At 35.4% G+C, this 20,853-nt stretch overlaps 1 protein-coding gene and 1 long non-coding RNA gene across 2 annotated transcripts in view; both read right to left on the minus strand.

Moving 5' to 3' along the window:
* The window catches only part of LOC110567613 (uncharacterized), a 53,461-nt gene extending 39,624 nt beyond the window's left edge, over nt 1-13,837 (minus strand). The window contains exon 1 of the long non-coding RNA XR_010343651.1: nt 12,875-13,837. This is a non-coding gene — a long non-coding RNA (uncharacterized LOC110567613). The remainder of the gene's footprint in view (nt 1-12,874) is intronic.
* A 4,602-nt stretch (nt 13,838-18,439) lies between these two features.
* The window catches only part of ANKRD62 (ankyrin repeat domain 62), a 63,997-nt gene continuing 61,583 nt past the window's right edge, over nt 18,440-20,853 (minus strand). Inside the window, 1 exon segment of the mRNA XM_064379454.1 lies at nt 18,440-20,016. Coding sequence (XP_064235524.1) covers nt 19,825-20,016 — 192 coding nt within the window. The 3' untranslated portion in view covers nt 18,440-19,824.

A 20,853-nucleotide genomic window follows, 5' to 3' on the forward strand; every position in this document is an offset into this window, starting at 1 on the left:
GTATGCTTGTTGGCATTATGTATATCTTCTTTTGAAAACTGTCTGTTTATGCCCTTTGTCTACTATTTAATGAGGCTGTTTTTTGCTTGTAAATTTGTTTCTTTTAGATACTGGATAATAGACATTTGTTAGCTGCACAGTTTGCAAATGTTTTCTCCCATTTGGTTGATTGTCTGTTTACCTGTTGATAGTTTATTTTACTATTCATAGCAAATGTTCAAAAGGGAAGCTCTTTAGTTTAATTAGGTTCGATTTGTTGACTTTAGTTTTTGTTTCAATTGCTTTTGGCATCTTCATCATGAAATCTTTGCCAGGTCCTATGTCTAGAATGATACTCCCTAAGTTATCTTTGAGGGCTTTTATAGTTTCAAGTTTTACATTTAAGTCTTTAGTCATCTTTAGCTGATTGTTGTATAAGATGTAAGGAAGGGGTCAAGTTTCAATCTTTTGCATAAGTCTAGCCAGTTATTTCAGCACCATTTACTGAATGGGAATACTTTCACCATTGCTTGTTTTTGTAGATTTTGTCAAAGACCAGATTGTTGTAGGTGTGCAGCATGATTTCTGGGCTCTCTATTCTGTTCCATTCATCAATAAATCTGTTTTTGTACCAGTAACATGCCGTTTTGGTTACTGTAGCCTTGTACTATAGTCTGAATTTGGGTTATGTGATTGTATATATACCACATTTTAAAATCCACTTATCTATTGTTGGACACCTAGATTGAATTCATATCTTAGATACTGCAAATAATACTGCAATAAACATGGGAAGGCATACACCTTTTTCATATACTGATTTTAATTTCTTTTTGTATATTCCCAGTAGTGGAATTACTGGATCACATGACAATTCTATTTTTAGTTTTCTGAGGAAACTTTTGTTTTCCAAAATGGCTATATCAATATACGATACCAATAATGGTGGATAACAAGTCCATTTTTTCCCTCAACTTCTCCAAAACTTATCTTTCATCTATTTGCTAATTGGCTGTCAAACAGATATGAGGTGACATCTCATTGTGGTTTTTACTTTGTATTATCTCATGATTAGAGATGTTGAGCAATTTTTCATATGTTAGCCATTTGTGTGTCTTCTTTGAGAAATATATATTTAGGTCTTTGCCCTTTTGAGACAGTGTCACCCAGGAGAAAGTGCAGTGGTGTGACCAAGGCTTAATGCAGACTCAACCTACCAGGATCAATCCTCCTACTTCAGCTTCCTGAGTAGCTGAGACAAGAGGAATGTAATTCACACTTGCCATGGTGGTTTGCTGACTCCATCCCAACATCCCTTATATTAGGTATTTCTCCCAATGATATCCCTTCCCAATCTCCCCACCAACCCATCCCTCCGCTAGGACACCACCCAGCAACAGACCCCATTGTATAATGCTCCCCTCCCTGTGTCCTCATGTTTCCATTGTTTAACACCTGCCTATGAGTGAGAACATGTGGTGTTTGGTTTTCTGTTCTTGTATCAGTTTACTGAGAATGATGGTTTCCAGATTTATACATGTCCCTGCAAAGGACATGAACTCATCCTTTTTTATGGCTGCATAATATTTCATGGTGTATATGTGCCACATTTTCTTTATCCAGTCTATCATTGATGGGCATTTGGGTTGGTTCCAGGTCTTTGCTATTATAAACAGTGCCACAATGAACATACATATGCACATGTCTTTATAATAGAACGATTTATAATCCTTTGGGTATATAATCAGTAATGAGATTGCTGGGGTATTTCTATTTCCAGATCCTTGAGGAATCACCACACTGTCTTCCACGATGGTTGGACTAATATATACTACCACCAACAGTGTAAAAGTGTTCCTATTTCTCCACATCCTCTCCAGTATTTGTTGTCTCTAGATTTTTTAATGATCACCATTCTAACTGGCATTAAATGATATCTCTATGTGGTTTTGATTTGCATTTCTCTTAATGCCCAGTGATGGTGAGCATTCTTTCATGTTTACTGGCTGCATAAACATCTTCTTTTGAAAAGTGTTCATATCTTTTGCCCACTTTTTGATGGGATTGTTTTTTCTTGTAAATTTGTTTTAGTCTTTGTAGATTCTGGATGTTAGCCCTTTCTCAGATGGGTAGCTTGCAAAATTTTTTCCCATTCTTTTGGTTTCTGGTTCACACTAATGATTGCTTCTTTTGCTGTGCAGAAGCTCTTAAATTTGATTAGATCCCACTTTTATATTTTGGCTTTTGTTGCCATTGCTTTTGGTGTTTTAGTTGTGAAGTCCTTGCCTACGCCTATGTCCTCAATGGTATTGCCTAGGTTTTCTTCTGGGGTTTTTATGGTGTTAGGGCTTATGTTTAAACCTTTAATACATCTGGAGTTAATTTTTGTATAAGGTGTAAGGAAAGGATCCAGTTTCCGCTTTCTGCGAATGGCTAGCTAGTTTTCCCAACATCATTTATTAAACAAGGAGTATTTTCAATGGAGAAAAGGCAGTCTCTTCAGCAAACAGTGTTAGAAAAACTGGATAACCACATACAGAAGAAAAAAAAATTGTCAAACATTAATTAACTGCAGCTGCATCAATTTATTTCTGTGCTATCTCTCAGAAGATAGCACAGTTGGTATGTCTGTGTTGATGCTACCGCCATGGGGTTTTGATGACTACAGCTTTGTATTGAAATCTGGTAGTGTGATGTCTTCAGCTTTAATATTTTTGGTCAAGATTTCTGGCTATCTAGAGTTTCTGTGGTTTCTTACAATTTTTTTTCTACTTCATCAGAGTGAAATTGGAACTTTAATAGAGATTGCACTGAATCTGTAATATTGCTTTTACTATACACTCTTTTAAACAATATTAATTCTTCCAGTTCATAAGCATGAGATAGAGATAACTTTTTCTTTGTTTCTGTCACATTGAATACTTTTATCATACTATAAAACTACAAACCAATATTACTGAAAAACATAGATTCAAAAATCCTCAGCAAAATAGTTTGAATCTGTATTCAACAGTACATTGAAAAGGATCATTCTCTATGACCAAGTGGAATTTATTCCTTGGTTGCAAGGATGATATAACATGTTAAAATCAGTAAGTGTGATTTACAATTTTTTGTAATGTTTCATAGTTTTTAGTATATCTTTCACTTTCTTGATTAAATTTACTCCTAGTATCTTATTTTGTTTCACTGTATTTCTTTTTGTCAGTTTTAGTGTGTAGTAACACTTTATTGTTGCTTGTGCATCCTTGTCTTGTTCCTGATCAAGAGACACAAGAAAAGGCTTCAACTTTTCACCATTGAATATAATGATAGCTGTAAACATGTCATATTTGGGCCTTATTGTGTTCAGAAACATTCCTATTATACCTAATTTATTAAGAGTTTTTATCATAAAATGATATTAAGTTTTGTCAGATGCTTTTCATGCATCAATTAGAATTACTGTGCTGTTTTTGTCTCTCATTCTGTAAAAATGTTAAATCACACTAACTGGTTTTAATATGTTATGTCATCCTTGCAATCCAGGAATAAATCCCATTTGGTGATAGTGAATGATCCTCTTTAATGTACTGCTGAATACAGACTCATACTATTTTGTTGAGGATTTTTGCATCTATATTTATCAGTAATATTTGAAAGAGTTTGACAACAATTGGGATTAGTTTTCCTTTAAGTATTTGGTAGAGCTTAGCTGTGGAGATATCTTTTCCTAAAATTTTCTTTGGTGGGAAATTTTATTTACTAAATCAATCTCGTTATTCTGTTAAGACCTACACCTTCTTCATGATTCCATCTTGGTAGGTAAGAAGGTATGTACATCTCGTTTGTCCAATACATTCCTGTATAATTGTTCATAGTAAGTCTCATGGGCCTTTATATTTGTCTTATCAATGACAATATCCCATTTTATGTTTATGATTTTATTTGAATCTTCTCTTTTTTCATAGCCTAGCCAAGCATTCATCAATTCTGTTTACCTTTTCAAAATACTACACACATCTTAGTTCTATTGATATTTTCTATTTTTTTCTAGTCCTAATTTATTTCTGCTCTGATCTTTGTTACTTCCTTTTTTTCTGCTAAATTTTGACTTAGTTTGTACCTTTTATTCTAGTTTCTTTAGGTGTAACTTTGGGTTGTTTATTTGAGATCTTGCTTTTATTGATGTAAGCATTCATCGCTATAAAATTTCCCCTTAAGAACTGCTTTTACTCGATAAAACATGTATTGAGAAGTTGTTCACACATTTTCATTTCTCTCTTTTGTAAATTTCTTATTTAATTTCTTCTTTATGCAGTTTCTGTTAGTAGTTCAGGAGCATATTGTTTAATTTCTACATATTTGTTAATGTTTTATGATTCTGTTTTGAATTTCTAGCTTTATAATATTGTGGTCAGAAGAACACTTGATATAAACTCAACACTGTCAAATTTCTTATTACTTGTTTTATGGCCTAGAATATGACCTATCCTGGATAATGTTATATGTGCACATGAAAAGAATGTGTATTCTGTTTCTCTTGGATGGTATGTCCTACATGTGTTCATTAATTTCATCTAGTCTAAAATGTAGTTGCAGCTCAATGTTTCCTTATTGATTTTCCATCTGGATTATCTGTCCAGTGTTGAAAGTGGGGTACTGAATTTCTCTAGCATTATTGTGTTGCAGTCTATGTCTACCTTCAGATCACTTAATGTTTCCTTTATATATTAAGATGCTCTGTTGTTGGGTACATACAGATTTACAATTGCTACATCCTGTGGCTGAATAGACTCTCTTATATCTATATAATGATATTTATAGTCTCTTTTTACAGTTTGTGACCTAAAATCAATTTAGTCTCAGATAAACAGTCACCTCTACTCTCTGCTTTTGTTTTCATTTGCATGAAATAACTTTTTCCATTTTTCACTTTCACTCATGGATGTCATTTCGCATTAAGCAAGTCTCTCATATGCAGCGTATATTGCATATTGTTTTACGTTATTTACTAAGCCACTCCCTATCTTTTGAACTATATTAGTTTGTTCTTGCACTACTAGAAACAAATACCCAAACTGGGTACTTCATAAAGAAAAAAGGGTTAACTGGCTCATGGTTCAGCAGGCTTTAAGCATGGCTGGGGAGGCTAGATCTTAAAATTATAGTAGAAGGCAAAGAGGAAGGAAGTACATCTTACATGGCTAAAATAGGGGGAAATGAGAAAGAAGGGGGAGGTGCTACACACTTTTGTAAACAGCCAGATCTCATGAGAACCATCATAAGTAACAGCAAGGGAGAAATCCACCCCCATGATCCAATTACCTCCCTCCAGGCCCCTCTTCCAACACTGAAGATAACTGATGCACGAATTCCGTAAAGTTGAAGGATAACAAAATAAGCTAACAAAAGTAAGTAGTGTTTCTATGTACCAATAAACAAACTATCTGATGAAATTTTGGAAAACAATCCCAAGTACAATAGCAACAAAAGATTAAATACTTGGGTATAAATTTAACCAAAAAGATAAAAAGGCCTGTATATGAAAAACCTATAAAATACCAATGAACTACAGTTTAAAAACACAAGTAAATAAAAAGATATCCTATGTTCATGAATTGGAAGAATTAATATTGAGAAAATGTACAAAAGGTAACGTATTTAATGCAATCACTATCAAAATGGGATGCATGGGATAACTGAACAGAATGGAAAACTCAGAAATAAACCCACATGCTTACAGTCAACTTATTTTTCACAAAGATGCCAAAAACACACAATGAGGAAGGGACAGTCTTTTCAATAAATGGTGTCACAAAAATGGAATATCCACCAGAAAAATAAAATTAGACCCTTAACTTACATCATATTAAAAAATCAACTCCAAATAAAGACTTAAATATAACACTTGAACTGGAAAACTATTTAAAGAAAACAGGGCTAAAGCTCCATGACATTGGTCTGAGCAATACTGTTTTTAATATAACCCTGACAGCACAGTCAACAAAAGCAAATATAAGAAAAATTTGTTGTAGCTTATGTTTTGAATTTCTGGTCATTACTCAACCTGGTCATTACTTTCCGTCACTTCATGGTTGAAAACACCAGCCAAGAGGTGCATCCACCTCCATACCTGCAGGATCTGAAAATAACTGCGTGTTTCATCCTCTGCTTGGTGCTTTCTGGCATTCTTGGGATCTATATCCTGATGGAAATGTAATGCTCTGGAACCCTGGACATACATGAACTAGCCACATGTACATAGACTTTACTAACAGGCAGCAACACAGTTGGAAGTATAATAATCACATTTGGACAGGAATAAATATTTTATATCTGCTTCTTAGAGATCTGGATTCTATTAAAATGGATTCATGGGTGTTGAGGAATGAAAGATATGAATTGATAACAAATATTTCCCATTTCAGTAATAAATCAACTTACAAATAAAAAAAGAGGAGAGATCCAAGATGGCCATATAGGAACAGCTCTGGGGTGCAGTTCCCAGAGAGAACAATGCAGAGGTTGAGTGATCAAAACATTTCCAAGGAGTTTTTACTGCCCACAGACCAGGAGATTCCCAGGATGAAAAGTACCGTGAGTTTCTGGCATGGCTGTTTCAGCCGGCACTGAGGGTCTCTGCATAAAAACTTGCACAAATCTGGGTGGCCATTTCAACTGGTGCCTGGAATGCCTGGGAGACAGAGCCACCCATTCAACTGAGAAAAATGGGTCTGAAACAGGGAGCCAGGTGATCTGGCTCAGCAGGTCCCACCCCAACAAAGACCAGCAATCTGAAATGCTCTGGATTGAGAGTTTCACAGCAAGCACAGCTGGACCCAGGATGGTCACATAGCAGCGAGGCAGAGCCCACAGCATCTCAGCAACACCTCTTCTGGCAGACTGTGACTAGACTACCTCCTTGCCGGGCAGGGTATCAGCACATCAGGAACTTATAAATAAAGCCCCACCTTCCCAGAACAGAGCACCTAGGAAAAACAAGGTGGTTATGAGTTCTGCTGCAGCAGACTTAAATACACCTGCCCAGCACCTCTGAAGGGAACAATGGAGCTCCCAGCTCAGCACTTGAGATCCTATAAGGGACAGATTGTCTCCATAAGCAGCTCCCTGACCCTCATATATCTAAAGACACACCTCATAAAACAGAGCTCAGGATGACAGCTGGCGGATACCCTTCTGGGACGAAGATAACAGAAGAAGAAACTGGCAGCAACCCTTACTGTTCTGCAGCCACTGCAGATGATCCCCATGCAAGCAGGGACTGGAGTGCACCTCCAGCAGTCCTATAGCAGCGAGGCCTGACTGTTAGAAGGAAAACTAAAAAACAGAGAGAGATAACTTCAACATCAACCAAAATGACGTCACTTAGAGAACCCTTCTGAAAATCACCAACTAAAAAGACCAAAGGTAGATAAATAAAAGAAGATGGGAAGGAACCAGTGAAAAAAAGACGAAAACACCAAAAACCAGAATGCCTCCCCTCCTCCAAAAGATTGCAAATCTTCACAGCAAGGGAACAAAGCTGGATGGAGAATGAGTCTGAAGAATTAACAGAAACAGGCTTCAGAAGGTGGATAATAACAAACTTCTCTGAGCTAAAAGAACATGTTCTAACCCAATGCAAAGAAACTAAGAACTTTGAGAGAAGGTTAGACAAAATGCTAATGAGAATAAACAGCTTAGAGAAGAATATAAATGACTTGATGGAACTAAAACACAACATGAGAACTTCGCAAAGCACACACAAGTTTCAATAGCTGAATTGACCAAGCAGAAGAAAGGATATTAGAGATTGAAGATAAACTCAAGGAAATAAAATGAGAAGGCAAGATTAGACAAAAAATAGTGAAAATAAATGAACAAAGCCTCCAAGAAATATAGGGTTATGTAAAAAGACCTAATCTACGTTTGACAGGTGTACCTGAATGTGATGGAGAGAATGTATCCAAGCTGGAAAACACTCTTCAGGATATTATCCAGAACATTCCCAACCAAGCAAGGCAGGCCAACATTCAAGTCCAGGAAACACCACAAAGATATTCCTCAAGAAGAGCAACCCCAAGGCACATAATCATCAGATTCACCAGGGTTGAAAAGAAGGAAAAAATGCTGAGGGCAGCCAGAGAGAAAAGTCTAGTTACCCACAAAGGGAAGCTCATCAGACTCACAGCAGATCTCTCAGCAGAAACCCTACAAGCCAGAAGAGAGTGGGGGCCAATATTCAACATCCTTAAAGAAAAGAACTTTCAACCTAGAATTTTATATACAGCCAAATTAAGCTTCATAAGTGAAGGAGAAATAAAATCCTTTATGAACAAGCAATTGCTCAGAAATTTTGTCAGCATCAGGCCTGCCTTACAAGAGTGCCTGAAAGAAGCACTAAACATAGAAAGGAAAAACCAGTTACTAGCCACTCCAAAAATGTACCAAATGGTAAAGAACAACAACACAATGAAGAAACTGTGTTAACTAATGGACAAAACAACCAGATAGCATCAAAATGGCAGGGTCAAATTCACACATGATATTAACCTTAAATGTAAATGGGCTAAATGCCCCAATCAAAAGATACAGACTGGCAAATTGGATAAAAAGTCAAAACCCATTGGTGTGCTGTATTCAGGAAACAAATCTCACCTGCAAGGACACACATAAGCTCAAAATAAAGGGATGGAGGAACATTAACCAAACAAATGAAGAGAAAAAAAAAAAAAGAAAAAAAAAGGAGCTGCAATCCTAGTCTCTGATAAGATGGCCTTTAAACCAACAAAGATTAAGAGAGACAAAGAAGGGCATTACACAATGGTAAAAGGATCAATGCAACAAGAAGAGCTAATGACCCAAAATATATATGCACCTAATACATGAGTACCCAGATACATAAAGCAAGTTCTTAATGACCTACAAAGAGATTTAGACTCCCACCCAATAACAGTGGGAGACTTTAGCACTCCTCTGTCAGTATTAGACAGATCAATGAGACAGGAAATTAACAAGGACATCCAGGGCTTCAATTCAGATCTCTACCAAGCAAATCTAAAAAAAGACATCTACAGAACTCTCCACCTCAAGTCCACAGAATATACAGTTTTCTCAGCACCACATCACACCTACTCTAAAACTGACCACATAATTGGAAGTAAATAACTCCTCAGCAAATGCAAAAGAACGGAAATCAAACTGTCTCTCAGACCACAGTGCAATCAAATTAGAACTTGGGATTCAGAAATTAACTCAGAACCACACAAATTCATGGAAACTGAACAACAGGCTCTTGAATGTTGACTAGATAAACAAGAAATGAAGGACAAAATAATGATGTTCTTCGAAACCAACGAGAAAGAAGACACAACGTACCAGAATTTCTGGGACACATGTAAAGCAGTGTCTAGAGGGAAATTTATAGCAATAAACACCCACATGAAAAGCAAGGAAAGATCTAATGTCGACACCCTATCATCAAAATTGAAACAGCTAGAGGAGCAAGACAAAAAAAAAAAAAAAAAAACTGAAGAGCTAGCAGAAGAAAGGAAATAACTAAGATCAGAGCAGAACTGAAGGAGTTAGAGACACAAAAAACTCTTCAAATAATCAATAAATCTAGGAGTTGGTTTTTTGAAAAGATCAACAAAATAGACAGACCACTAGCCAGATTAATAAAAAAGAAAAGAGAGAAGAATCAAATAGATGCAATAAAAAACGATAAAGGGATGTGATAGCACCACTGATTCCACAGAAATTCTATCATCAGAGATTACTACAAATAACTCTGTGCATAAAAACCAGTAAGCCTGGAAGAACTGGATAAATTCCTGGAGACTTGCAACCTTCCAAGACTAAACCAAGAAGAAGTAGAAACCCTGAATAGACCAATAATGAGGGCTGAAGATGAGGCAGCATTTACTAGCCTACCAACCAAAAATAAAGCCCAGGTCCAGATGGGTTCACAGCAGAATTCTAACAGATGTACAAAGAGGAGCTGGTACCACTCCTTCTGAAACTATTCCAAAGAATACAAAAAGAGGAAACCCTTCCAAAGTCATTTTATAAGACTAACATCGTCCTGATACCAAAACCTGGCAGAGACTCAACAAGAAAAGAAAACTTCAGGCCAATATCCATGATGAACATAAATGCAAAAATCTTCAGTAAAATTCTGGAAACTGATTGCAATAGCACATCAAAAAGCTTACCAATCACGATCAAGTAGGCTTCATCCCGGGGATGCAAGGTTGGCTCAACATACACAGGTCTATAAACATAATCCACCACATAAACGGAATCAAATAAAGAAACCACATGATTATCTCAATAGATGCAGAGAAGGCCTTTGACAAAATTCAACAGTCCTTTATGTTAAAAACTCTCAATAAACTAGGTAGTGATGGAACGTATCTCAAAATAATAAAAGCTATTTATGACAAACCCACAGCCAATATCATACTGAATGGGCAAAAACTGGAAGCATTCCCTTTGAAATCTGGCACTAGACAAGGATGCCCTCTCTTATCACTCCTATTCAATATAGTATTGGAAGTTCTAGCCAGAAATCAGGCAAGAAAAAGAAATAAAGTGTATTCAGTTAGGAAAGGAAGAAGTCAAATTGTCTCTACTTGCAGACAACATGATTGTATATTTAGAAGATCCTGTCGTCTCAGCCCAAAATCTCCTTAAACTGATAAGCAACTTCAGTAAAGTCTCAGAATACAAAATCAATGTGCAAAAATCACAAGCATTCCTATACACCAAAAACAGACTAAAATAGAGTGCCAAATCAAGAATGAACTGCCATTCACAGTTGCTACAAAGAGAATAAAATATCTAGAAATACAACTAGCAAATGATGTAAATGACCTCTTCAAGGAGAACTACGAACCATTGCTCAAGGAAATAAGAGAGGACACAAACAGGAAAAAAACATTCTATGCTCATGGTTAGAAAGAATCAATATAGTGAAAATGTCCATACTGCCCAAAGTAATTTATAGATTCAATGCTATCCTCATCAAGCTACCTATGACTCTCTTCACAGAACTGGAGAAAACCACCCTAAACTTCATATGGAACCAAAAGAAAGCCTGCATAGCCAAGACAATACTAAGCAAAAAGAACAAAGCTGGATACGTCACGCTTCCTGACTTCAAACTATACTACCAGGCTACAGTAATCAGAACAGCATGGTACTAGTACCAAAACAGAGATATAGAACAATGGAACAGAACCAAGTCCTTGGAGGCAACACTGCACATCTACAACCATCCGATCTTTGACAAACCTGACAAAAACAAGCAATGGGGAAAGGATTCCCTGTTTAATAAATGGTGTTGGGAAAACTGGCTAGCTGTGTGCAGAAATGCGACCCCTTCCTGACACCTTACACTAAAATTAACTCCAGCTGGATTAAAGACTTAAACGTAAGACCTAACACCATAAAAACCCTAGAAGGAAACCTAGGTAAAACCATTCAGGACATAGGCACAGGCAAGGACTTCATGACTAAAACACCGAAAGTATTGGCGACAAAAGCCAAAATAGACAAATGGGATCTAAGTAATCTCCAGAGCTTCTGCACAGCAAAATAAATAATCATTAGAGTGAACTGACAACCAACAGAATGGGAAAAAAATTTTGCAAACTACCCATCTGACAAAGAGCTAATATTCAGAATCTGCAAAGAACTAAAACAGATTTAGAAGAAGAAAACAAACAAACCCATTTAAAAGTGGGTGAAGGACATGAACAGACACTTTTCAAAACAAGATATATATGAGGCCAACAAACATATGAGAAAATGCTCTTCATCACTGGTCATTAGATAAATGCAAATCAAAACTACATTGAGCTACCATCTCATGCCAATTAGAATGGCAATCATTAAAAAACCTGCAGACAGACAACAGATGCTGGAGAGGATGTGGAGAAATAGGAACACTTTTACACTGTTGGTGGGAGTGTAAATTAGTTCAACCATTATGGAAGACAGTGTCTCAATTCCTCAAGGATCTAGAAATAGAATTTCCATTTGACCCAGCCATCTCATTACTGGGTATATATCCAAAGGATTATAAATTGTTCTATTATAAAGACACATGCACAAGTATGTCCATTGTGGCACTGTTTACAATAGCAAAGACCTGGAACCAACCCAAATGCCCACTGATGATAGACTGGACAAGGAATATGTGGCATATATACCCCATGGAATACTTTGCAGCCACAAAAAATGATGAGTTCATGTCCTTTGTAGGGACGTGGATGAATCTGGAAACCATCATTCTCAGCAAACTGACAAAAGAACAGAAAATCAAACACCGCATTTTCTCACTCATAGAGGGTGTTGAACAATGAGAACACATGGGCACAGGGAGGGGAGCTTCACACAATGGGGTCTGTTGTGGGGGACTAGGGGAGAGACAGTGGGGTTAGGGAGGTTGGGGAGGGATAACATGGGGAGAAATGCCAGATAGAGGTGGTGGGGGATGGAGGCAGCAAACCACATTGCCATGAATGTACCTATGCAACAATCCTGCATGATCTGCACATGTACCCCAGAACCTAAAGTACAAAATATATACATAGAAATAAAAATTTATATATATATACACACACATATATCAGTATCTTTGGATATTGATATAATCTCATGTACATATATCTCATATATATTGATATAATCTCATATACATATATATATATATATACACACACACACACACATATACATACATATATATGAGATTATATCAATATCCAAAGATGTCATTTCTGGAAAGCTGATTTGGAAAATATGGATTAATGCCTTGACAAAAAAAAAAAACTTTTCAAATATTTCCCCCAGTCTTGACTTTGGAACCTGAACAAAGAAAAGTTTCACCTGAAGAACAGACACTTACCCACTTAATTCAGGGAAGGTCTTCACTTGCCTTCCATCTCTCTTGTGCAGAGTCCAGAGGAGAGATCAGATGAGCTCACTGATCACTGACATATTAACCTTACTGACATGCAAACATGGAACAATGGATGTAAAATTTCCTATCCACCAAGTAAGTGACATCTCCTGGTTCTGGGAATGAGCCAGATCAATGTGGAGAGTTGACAGTGTTTCTATTCAACACTTGGGAGAAGACAGAAAGTCTTGTCAGTGGGAAGACAAATGCAATTGGGAATGGAGGTTGGTATGTGTTTCTCATTACTGACTTTTTTCATTCATCTAGTATATGCTGAGTGTTTCCCCTAGAAAAATTGACCTTCAGAAAGATGATTCCCCTCACAATTGCGTTATTTTTGTGCCGAAAAACTGATTTTGATTTGTGTTTCACATAGTGTGCATTGAAATAATGGGGGGAATCTCTGTATGAAAGGAAAACAAAGTTTTTCTTTCCTCCTCAATATTTCCAGAGACATCTGCTCAGATTATCTGAGTTTTCCCATTCATGGGATGAGTCTCCTCAATAAACTCCACAATTCTGTGTATGATCATTTAGGTATAGATCAGAGTGACACTTGGAAGCATGGTATAAAAATATACATATGTCAAATAAAAATATAAACAAATGTTACAAATGGAAAACAGATGAGTAAGACAGGGACTAGCTTCTAGTTATGTCAACAGGGACAAACACTGCCGTTTCAGTAAAATATCTGCTATCTTTGTAGTAGAAGATTTTGACATGTAAATTCTAATTTTGTTTCTTTATAAGTAACTGTGATGCTTAATGACATGGCAGCTTTTAGTATCTTAGGCCATTTACTGAAGGCCTATTAAATCATTTCCAGGCATGTAAGCCAGTGCTTCTGAGAAAACAGTGACATACGTGCTTTCTCCTGATTTCTCCAACTTTGTAAAACTTCATTAAAGCTATTCCTGAACAATATAAAGGAAGTTTCTTCAGTAACATAAATCTTCCCAATCTTTTGCCCCAGGAGAGAATGTGGATTATAGAAAAATAGTGGGTGTGAGTAAAGTGGGAAATTATTTGGGTAATGAGAATATATTTTTTCTTTTGGACAAGGAAGGAAATCATTGAAACAAGATTGGAATACAGAAATATGATACTAACATATATGGTAAGTTCTTGAGAAAAGAGGCTGATAAAACAAAAATTTAAAACACAGAAACAATAATATTAGATTTAGAACAAAGTTTATAAAAAAGTGTAAAAAAAATACATTCTTGTTCAGAATATATAAAGAACTCTTACCAATCAATAAGAAAAAGGCAATCAATTAAAACATGGTCAAAAGATAACGACCAGGTATTTCATCTAAGAAATAACAACTGGCCAGTAACCACAAGAAGATATGCTCAACATCAAAGGGAAATGCAAATCAAAACAACAATGAGGTACCACTCAACACCACTAGAATGCCTATAATAAAAAGATGAAAAAAAAAATACTGGAAAAGATGTGGAGAAATTGGAACCCTCAAACCCTGCTCGTGGAAATGTAAAATTATACAGCTGTGTTGAATAACAGCCTGACAGTTCCTTGAGATTAAACAATGCCTATAATAAAAAGATGGAAAAAAAAATACTGGAAAAGATGTGGAGAAATTGGAACCCTCAAACCCTGCTCGTGGAAATGTAAAATTATACAGCTGTGTTGAATAACAGCCTGACAGTTCCTTGAGATTAAACATAGTTACCATTTGACTTAGATTCCAACTTGAGTAGTTACCCAAGAGAAACATGTGTCTGCATACATGTCCACAGTGCATTATTCATAATAGTAAAAACCTGGAAACAATCCAAATGTCCATCAACTGTTAAATAAAATGTGGTATTTCTCTGCAATAGAATATTAATCACAAATAAGAGGAAACAATCTACTGATACATGCTGTACAATATAGATGAGCCTTGAAAACATTATGCTAAGTGAAATAACCTAGACACAAAAAGCCACTATTTCATGATTTTACTTATATACTATACCTGGCATAGGTAAATTCATAGAGACAGAAAGTATAATAGAGGTTACTAGGGATAAGGAGAGGGATTATGGAAAGATATTATTTAATGCATACAGAGTTTCTGTTAGGGATTATGAAAAATTCTAGAAATTAATAATGTTGATTATTGTATGACATTGTAAATGTATTTAATGCCATTGAAGTATGGAGTTAAAAACTGTTAAAATGTGAAATTTTGTATTATATATATTTCACCAAAACTTTAAAAAATAATTGACAATGCTTAGCATCTTTTAAACAGAAGATTTAAAATAAAAAATTTCAAGAAAAAACTGTTTAAACATTATTTTGAATTAAAAATATGAACTTAACCTTCTCCCCCAAATCAATCTTATATTAACAATATTAAAAAAAAAAAACCACATATGTATTAGATGCAGAAAAAACATGAGAAAATTGAACATTTTTCATTAAAAAAAAATCTCAGTGGGGCCAGGTGTGGTGGCTCACACATGTAATCCCAAGACTTTGAGAGGTTGAGGCAGGCAAATCACCTGAGGTTGGGATTTTGAGACCATCCTGACCACCATGGAGAAACCCTGTCTCTACTAAAAATTATACAAAATTAGCTGGGCGTGGTGGTGCTTGCCTGTAATCCCATCTATTCACGAGGCTAAGGCAGGAGAATTGCTTGAACCTGGAAGGCGGAGGTTGCAGTGAGCTGAGAGCGGGCCGCTACACTCTAGCCAGGGCAACAAGAGTGAAACTCCATCTCAAAAAAAAATCTCAGTAAACTGTGAATACAGGAGAATTTCCTGAACATGTCAAAGGGCTTCTTTAAAATACCTAATGCTAACATCCTACATAATGATGAAAGACTGAATGTTTTCTCCTAAGACCAAGAATAAGACTGGCATGTCCGCTTTTACCACTTCTGTTCAACGCTGTACTGGAAATTTGAGCCACTGTAAGCACTTTTAAAAGGGAGTCAGGAGAAAGAAGAAAGGAGGGAAGGAAGAAAGGAAGAGTGGAAGAGAGGAAGGGAGGGAGGAAAATAAAAGGCATTTAGACTGAAAAGAAATAAGTAAAACTGTCTTTATTCACAGACATAATCATCTGTGTAGAAAACCAAGTGAAATCCATTGCAACATTACTGACACCAGTAAGTGAGTTTTGCCACACTGCAGGACACATGATTGATATAAAAAAATCAACTGTAATTCTATATGTTACAAATAAACTGTTAGGAATTGAAATTTTAAAAATAATACTATTTATAATAGCATTAAAATATAAAATTCTTGGGAATATATCTGACATACTATGCAAAATATCTGTACAATGATAACCAAACAGTATTGTGGAGAAAAATCAAAGAAGATCTAAGAAAATACCTTATTCATAGGTTGAGAGACTCAACATTATTAAGATGTTCATTCTTTCCCATGACATAATGCAATCCCAGTCCAAGTCCAAGCAGGTATTTTGTAGAAACTGACAACTGATTTTAAGACTTCCATGGCATGTAGATAACACAGAAATGCACAGTAACTCGGAAAAAACAAAGGAATAGATTTAGAGAGCAAATACGATGCAGTTTGAAGAATTATTACAAAGCTACAATAATCATAACAGTGTGATTTTGACATATAGATAGATCAATGGAACAGAATAGTGTCCAGAAACCAGGTATACATCACACTCACACAGACACACACACACACACACACTTAAAATGTCACTGGTGAAGTGACTGCTTATGAACAGTAATTGCTTGATACACTAATCTAGGATCTGTTGGCCTTAAATCACTACCATAACCTTGAGAAGTTGATGATGTCTTTGTTTTCTGAGAACAGTTTCAGTGTGCAAGCTGATGGTTCCATAGAGATGGCAGAAGAAAGTGTAGAGCCAGAAAAAAAGGGATACCCACAGACTTCTTGAGATTTTTTTTAAAGTTATAAAACATGATAAACTAATGAGGCATAAGTATACTTTTCATTATGAATGTTTATGTTTTCACATCTTTCAGTAATGTGTATCAGAAAAAGTATTTAATGTAGTATTTATTAACAAAGCAATGGAGAGGGATGACATTCACTATTTACAGTTCATTTCAGAAATCAATGATTTAAATTTAATTCATAATTTTTGGCAACATACTTTCATGTACTTCTGCAGTTATGTTCTCTTGCACACCTGCTGTATTTGAAAAAGTCAAATATTATTAATAATGTTTAAATTAAACAAGAGACATTCTCATGTAGCTCCATTGTAAGTCAAGGAGTATCTCTACTCTGGGTTGATCATCCCTAACCTGAAAATCTGAAATCCAAAATGCTCTACAATCTGAAACTTTTTGAGCACAGGCATGTTATCCCAACTAGAAAGGTCCACACCTGACCTCATGTGACAGGCTGTGATGAAAACACAGTTAAAACTTTGTTACATGCAAAACATTTTTGTAAAACGTTGTACAGGCTGGGTGTGATGGCTCATGCCTATAATCTCAGCACTTTGGGAGGCCAAGGCAGGTGGATCACCTGAAGTCAACCAGCCTGGCCAACATGGTGAAACCATCTCTACTAAAAATACAAAAATTAGCCTGGTGTGGCAGCACATACCTATAGTCCCAGCTACTTGGGAGGCTGAGGCAGGAGAATTGCTTGAACCTGGGAGGCGGAGGTTGCAGTGAGCTGAGAACACACCACTGCACTCCAGCCTGGGTGACAAAGCAAGACTCTGTGCCCCACCGCACCCACTCTTCTCTTGCAAAGAAAAAAGAAAAAGAAAAATATCGTATAGAATTATCTCCAGGCTGTGTGCATAAGGTATATATGAAACATAAACATATTTCATGTTTACACTTGGTACCATTCCCAAGGTATTTCACTAGGTGTATACAAATATTCCAAAATCTGGAAAAAATCCACTTTTGGTCTTCCCAATAATTTTAGACAAGGGATATTCAATCTGTCCTACTAGAAAAATAAAATTCCTTTTCAATGTGACAGAAATTAAGAGATTGTCTTATTGAACTTCAACTTACCAGAATTTTCTGAAGCTGCTCAATTTTGTTCGCTTGCTCTTTCGTTCTAATTTTTAACATGACATTTTCCAGTTTAAGCCTAAAATACATATATTTTAAAATAATTATTTACAGACATAATTTTTAAAAACAACATATAAATTCTGAAAAAATATCTGAAGAAATAATTACATAAATTCTGAGACATCTGAAAATTAGAAAATTGAGCAACTGCCATTTTTCTACCTTCGTTTTTTGGATGTGTAAAATTAAAAGTAAAGTAGAAAAACTATGCATTTCAAAATAGCTTACAGCTGAAATTTTTTCTTGGCTTCACATAGACATACTTATTATCTTAACTGATATAGTTATCATACTACACTACTCATTTGCTTTATAAATACTCAAGATATTATGTGTGCTCCTTTAAATTGTACTTTTGCACGTGGTCTGGTATCTCCTCATCATATCTTAGAGTCTCTGTGAGTTGATCCTGGATTTCCTGTATCTAAAACAAAGAATTGAAAACAACCTTTAGGTGTGGAAACCAAATGCCTATCAATAGGTGAATGAATGAACAAAAGATGGTATATATAAAATACTGTTTTTAAACTATCAAAATGTATTTTATTAAAAAATGGTAATAATCTAGGACAAATCAATCTATTACCTGTTTTTTAACTAAATTTTATTGGAATGCAGCCACACCCCTGCAATCTGCATATTGTTTATGGCAACATTTGTGCTGTAACTGCAGTGTTGAGTTGTTCCAACAGGGATCTTATGGCTCACAAAGTCTCCAATAATACTACCTGGTCCTTTACAGAAAAATTTACTAACCTATGCTGTAGGATTAAAATACAATATTTTTCTTGCTTTTAATTTATATTTTATCAGATACTCAAATTTATAAATTTGGTTAAATGGGGAAAGAGAAAATTACTTTATGGTAAGCATTTATATTTTTAAATTCCAAACACCACTACCACATCAACTATAATTTTGTTTCTTTTTTGTGTGTATGCATTTAATTTTGTTGTAGCAAGGCAACTTATACATTTTTAATATTTAAAACTAAGCATCATCTTTCTTCTCCAGGCAAACCACAAGAAAATTTAAAAATAAACGGGAACATAATTAAAATAGACAAGATCAATTTCAAATAAGATCCTACAGGTTCTGCTGATTGAGTAGCAGGGCTCACATCATCACTAGGAGAGAATTTATTTACAAGTGTCATCTTAAATGGTAGGGATGTCCATTAAACATGCCAAAGGATAAGCCATGTTATCAAAATGCCAACTTGACCCACGTAAACATCTCAAACCTACCCGTTGCTGACCTTCTATAACTCCATTTTTAAAGTTTTTTTTTTTTTTAAAGTAGAGAAAGTAGACAGACACATGTTGGCAAATGCTAACTGCTCATAGTCATATGACTATGACTATAGCCCAATATAAAGTCAGAGCAAGGATTTTTATCAAAACAAAAATTTATTCTGTAGAATGGCCTTTCTGTACAAGTTAAACTGAAACCCATGAAATAAGTAAGCACAAGTTCTTTATTCACACAGAAAAGTAGAGATTAAAAAAAGAAAAATTTCTGAAACATTCCATTAGGAATTATCCTCTGAATTAATCTGGCTTGTATCCCCATGGCAATACAAAAATCACTAAAAATATACTGTAAGCAGAAAAAAAAATTATCTAATCTATGAGAAATGATGTGTAATTCTCAACTTTCTTAACTGGAAATATTATAAAAAAATATTTATTATTATAAAACATAGCAGAGATTGAGAAATGAGTGCATTCATTATAAAGATAATAAAATTAATTATAATTAAAATATGAAAAAAGCTGTCCACTAAAACTAGTATCCTACAACAGTTGATATTAACCAGCTACAGAGTAACTGTTGACATGCTAAGTTTCATACATACCTGACTTCTCATCAGTCCGAATTTCTTTTTTGTATCTCGTGTCTCATCTTCTAAAGTATTTTGACGTTGTGATGAAATCTCTAGCATACCTTCTGACAGTAATTGTTTGTTCAGGGCATCACCCAGTTCTCGTTTGAGTTTTCTCACAACTACCTGATAAGATGTTATTTTTGTTACAGATTTTACACATCACCTTATTATTAAATTGTGTTAGTAATATTTAACTCTAATGTATACACTTAGAAAAGTTATCACCACACATACAGATTCTTTTTTTTTTCCCTCATGTGTATACACTCCTGTTTATTAATGAATCCAGTTAAGGATAAAGAAGGTGTTATCTTCATGCCAAACTGCTGCTGTGTTACTCATACAACAGATTCAGTCCACTGATGAATATGCACTGATTAAAAACCTCAAAAAGAAACAGGTATGTGGGTGGGACTGGTGGTAGTGAATTTTACACTGTGCAATGTTTTCTCTCTTTTTTAAAAGAAGAAGCTCAAATCAACCTCAGAGTTCCTCACCTATTCAGTCACCTGCTCATATCCTTCCAACAGATTTCCATCTCAGAAGAAAAGTAACATTCCAATGGCCTTCAATGCTCTAGGTAACCTGGCTTCTACCTCCCTCCCTGACCTCGGATGCTATGTCTCTCTTCCCTACTCCCTCTATTCCTACCACCCCTCATTAATCTGAAAATGGGGATCCAACGTGAAACTAATAAATCACAGACAGCTAAGCTTATCTTTGTACTGGACAACATTATATCCAAGTGAGAGTCACTGAGCCTTGAAATAAAAATTATGACCACATTTTTCATTAAAAAATCGAAAGTAAGTCATAAATGCTAGTGGGAAGATTAAATCAAATCTAGTTTGGTAACATTTACCACATTTTCACCATATTATAATGTAAGAAAAACTAGATGTCTTTGAAGAATGGAAAGGTCACATCAATGTATAATTTAAGATTGAATTATTTTCAGAT

The sequence above is a fragment of the Aotus nancymaae genome, unplaced genomic scaffold, assembly GCF_030222135.1.
Source record: "Aotus nancymaae isolate 86718 unplaced genomic scaffold, 86718_ANA_hifiasm-v0.15.2.pri h1tg000020l, whole genome shotgun sequence".
Lineage (NCBI taxonomy): Eukaryota > Metazoa > Chordata > Mammalia > Primates > Aotidae > Aotus > Aotus nancymaae.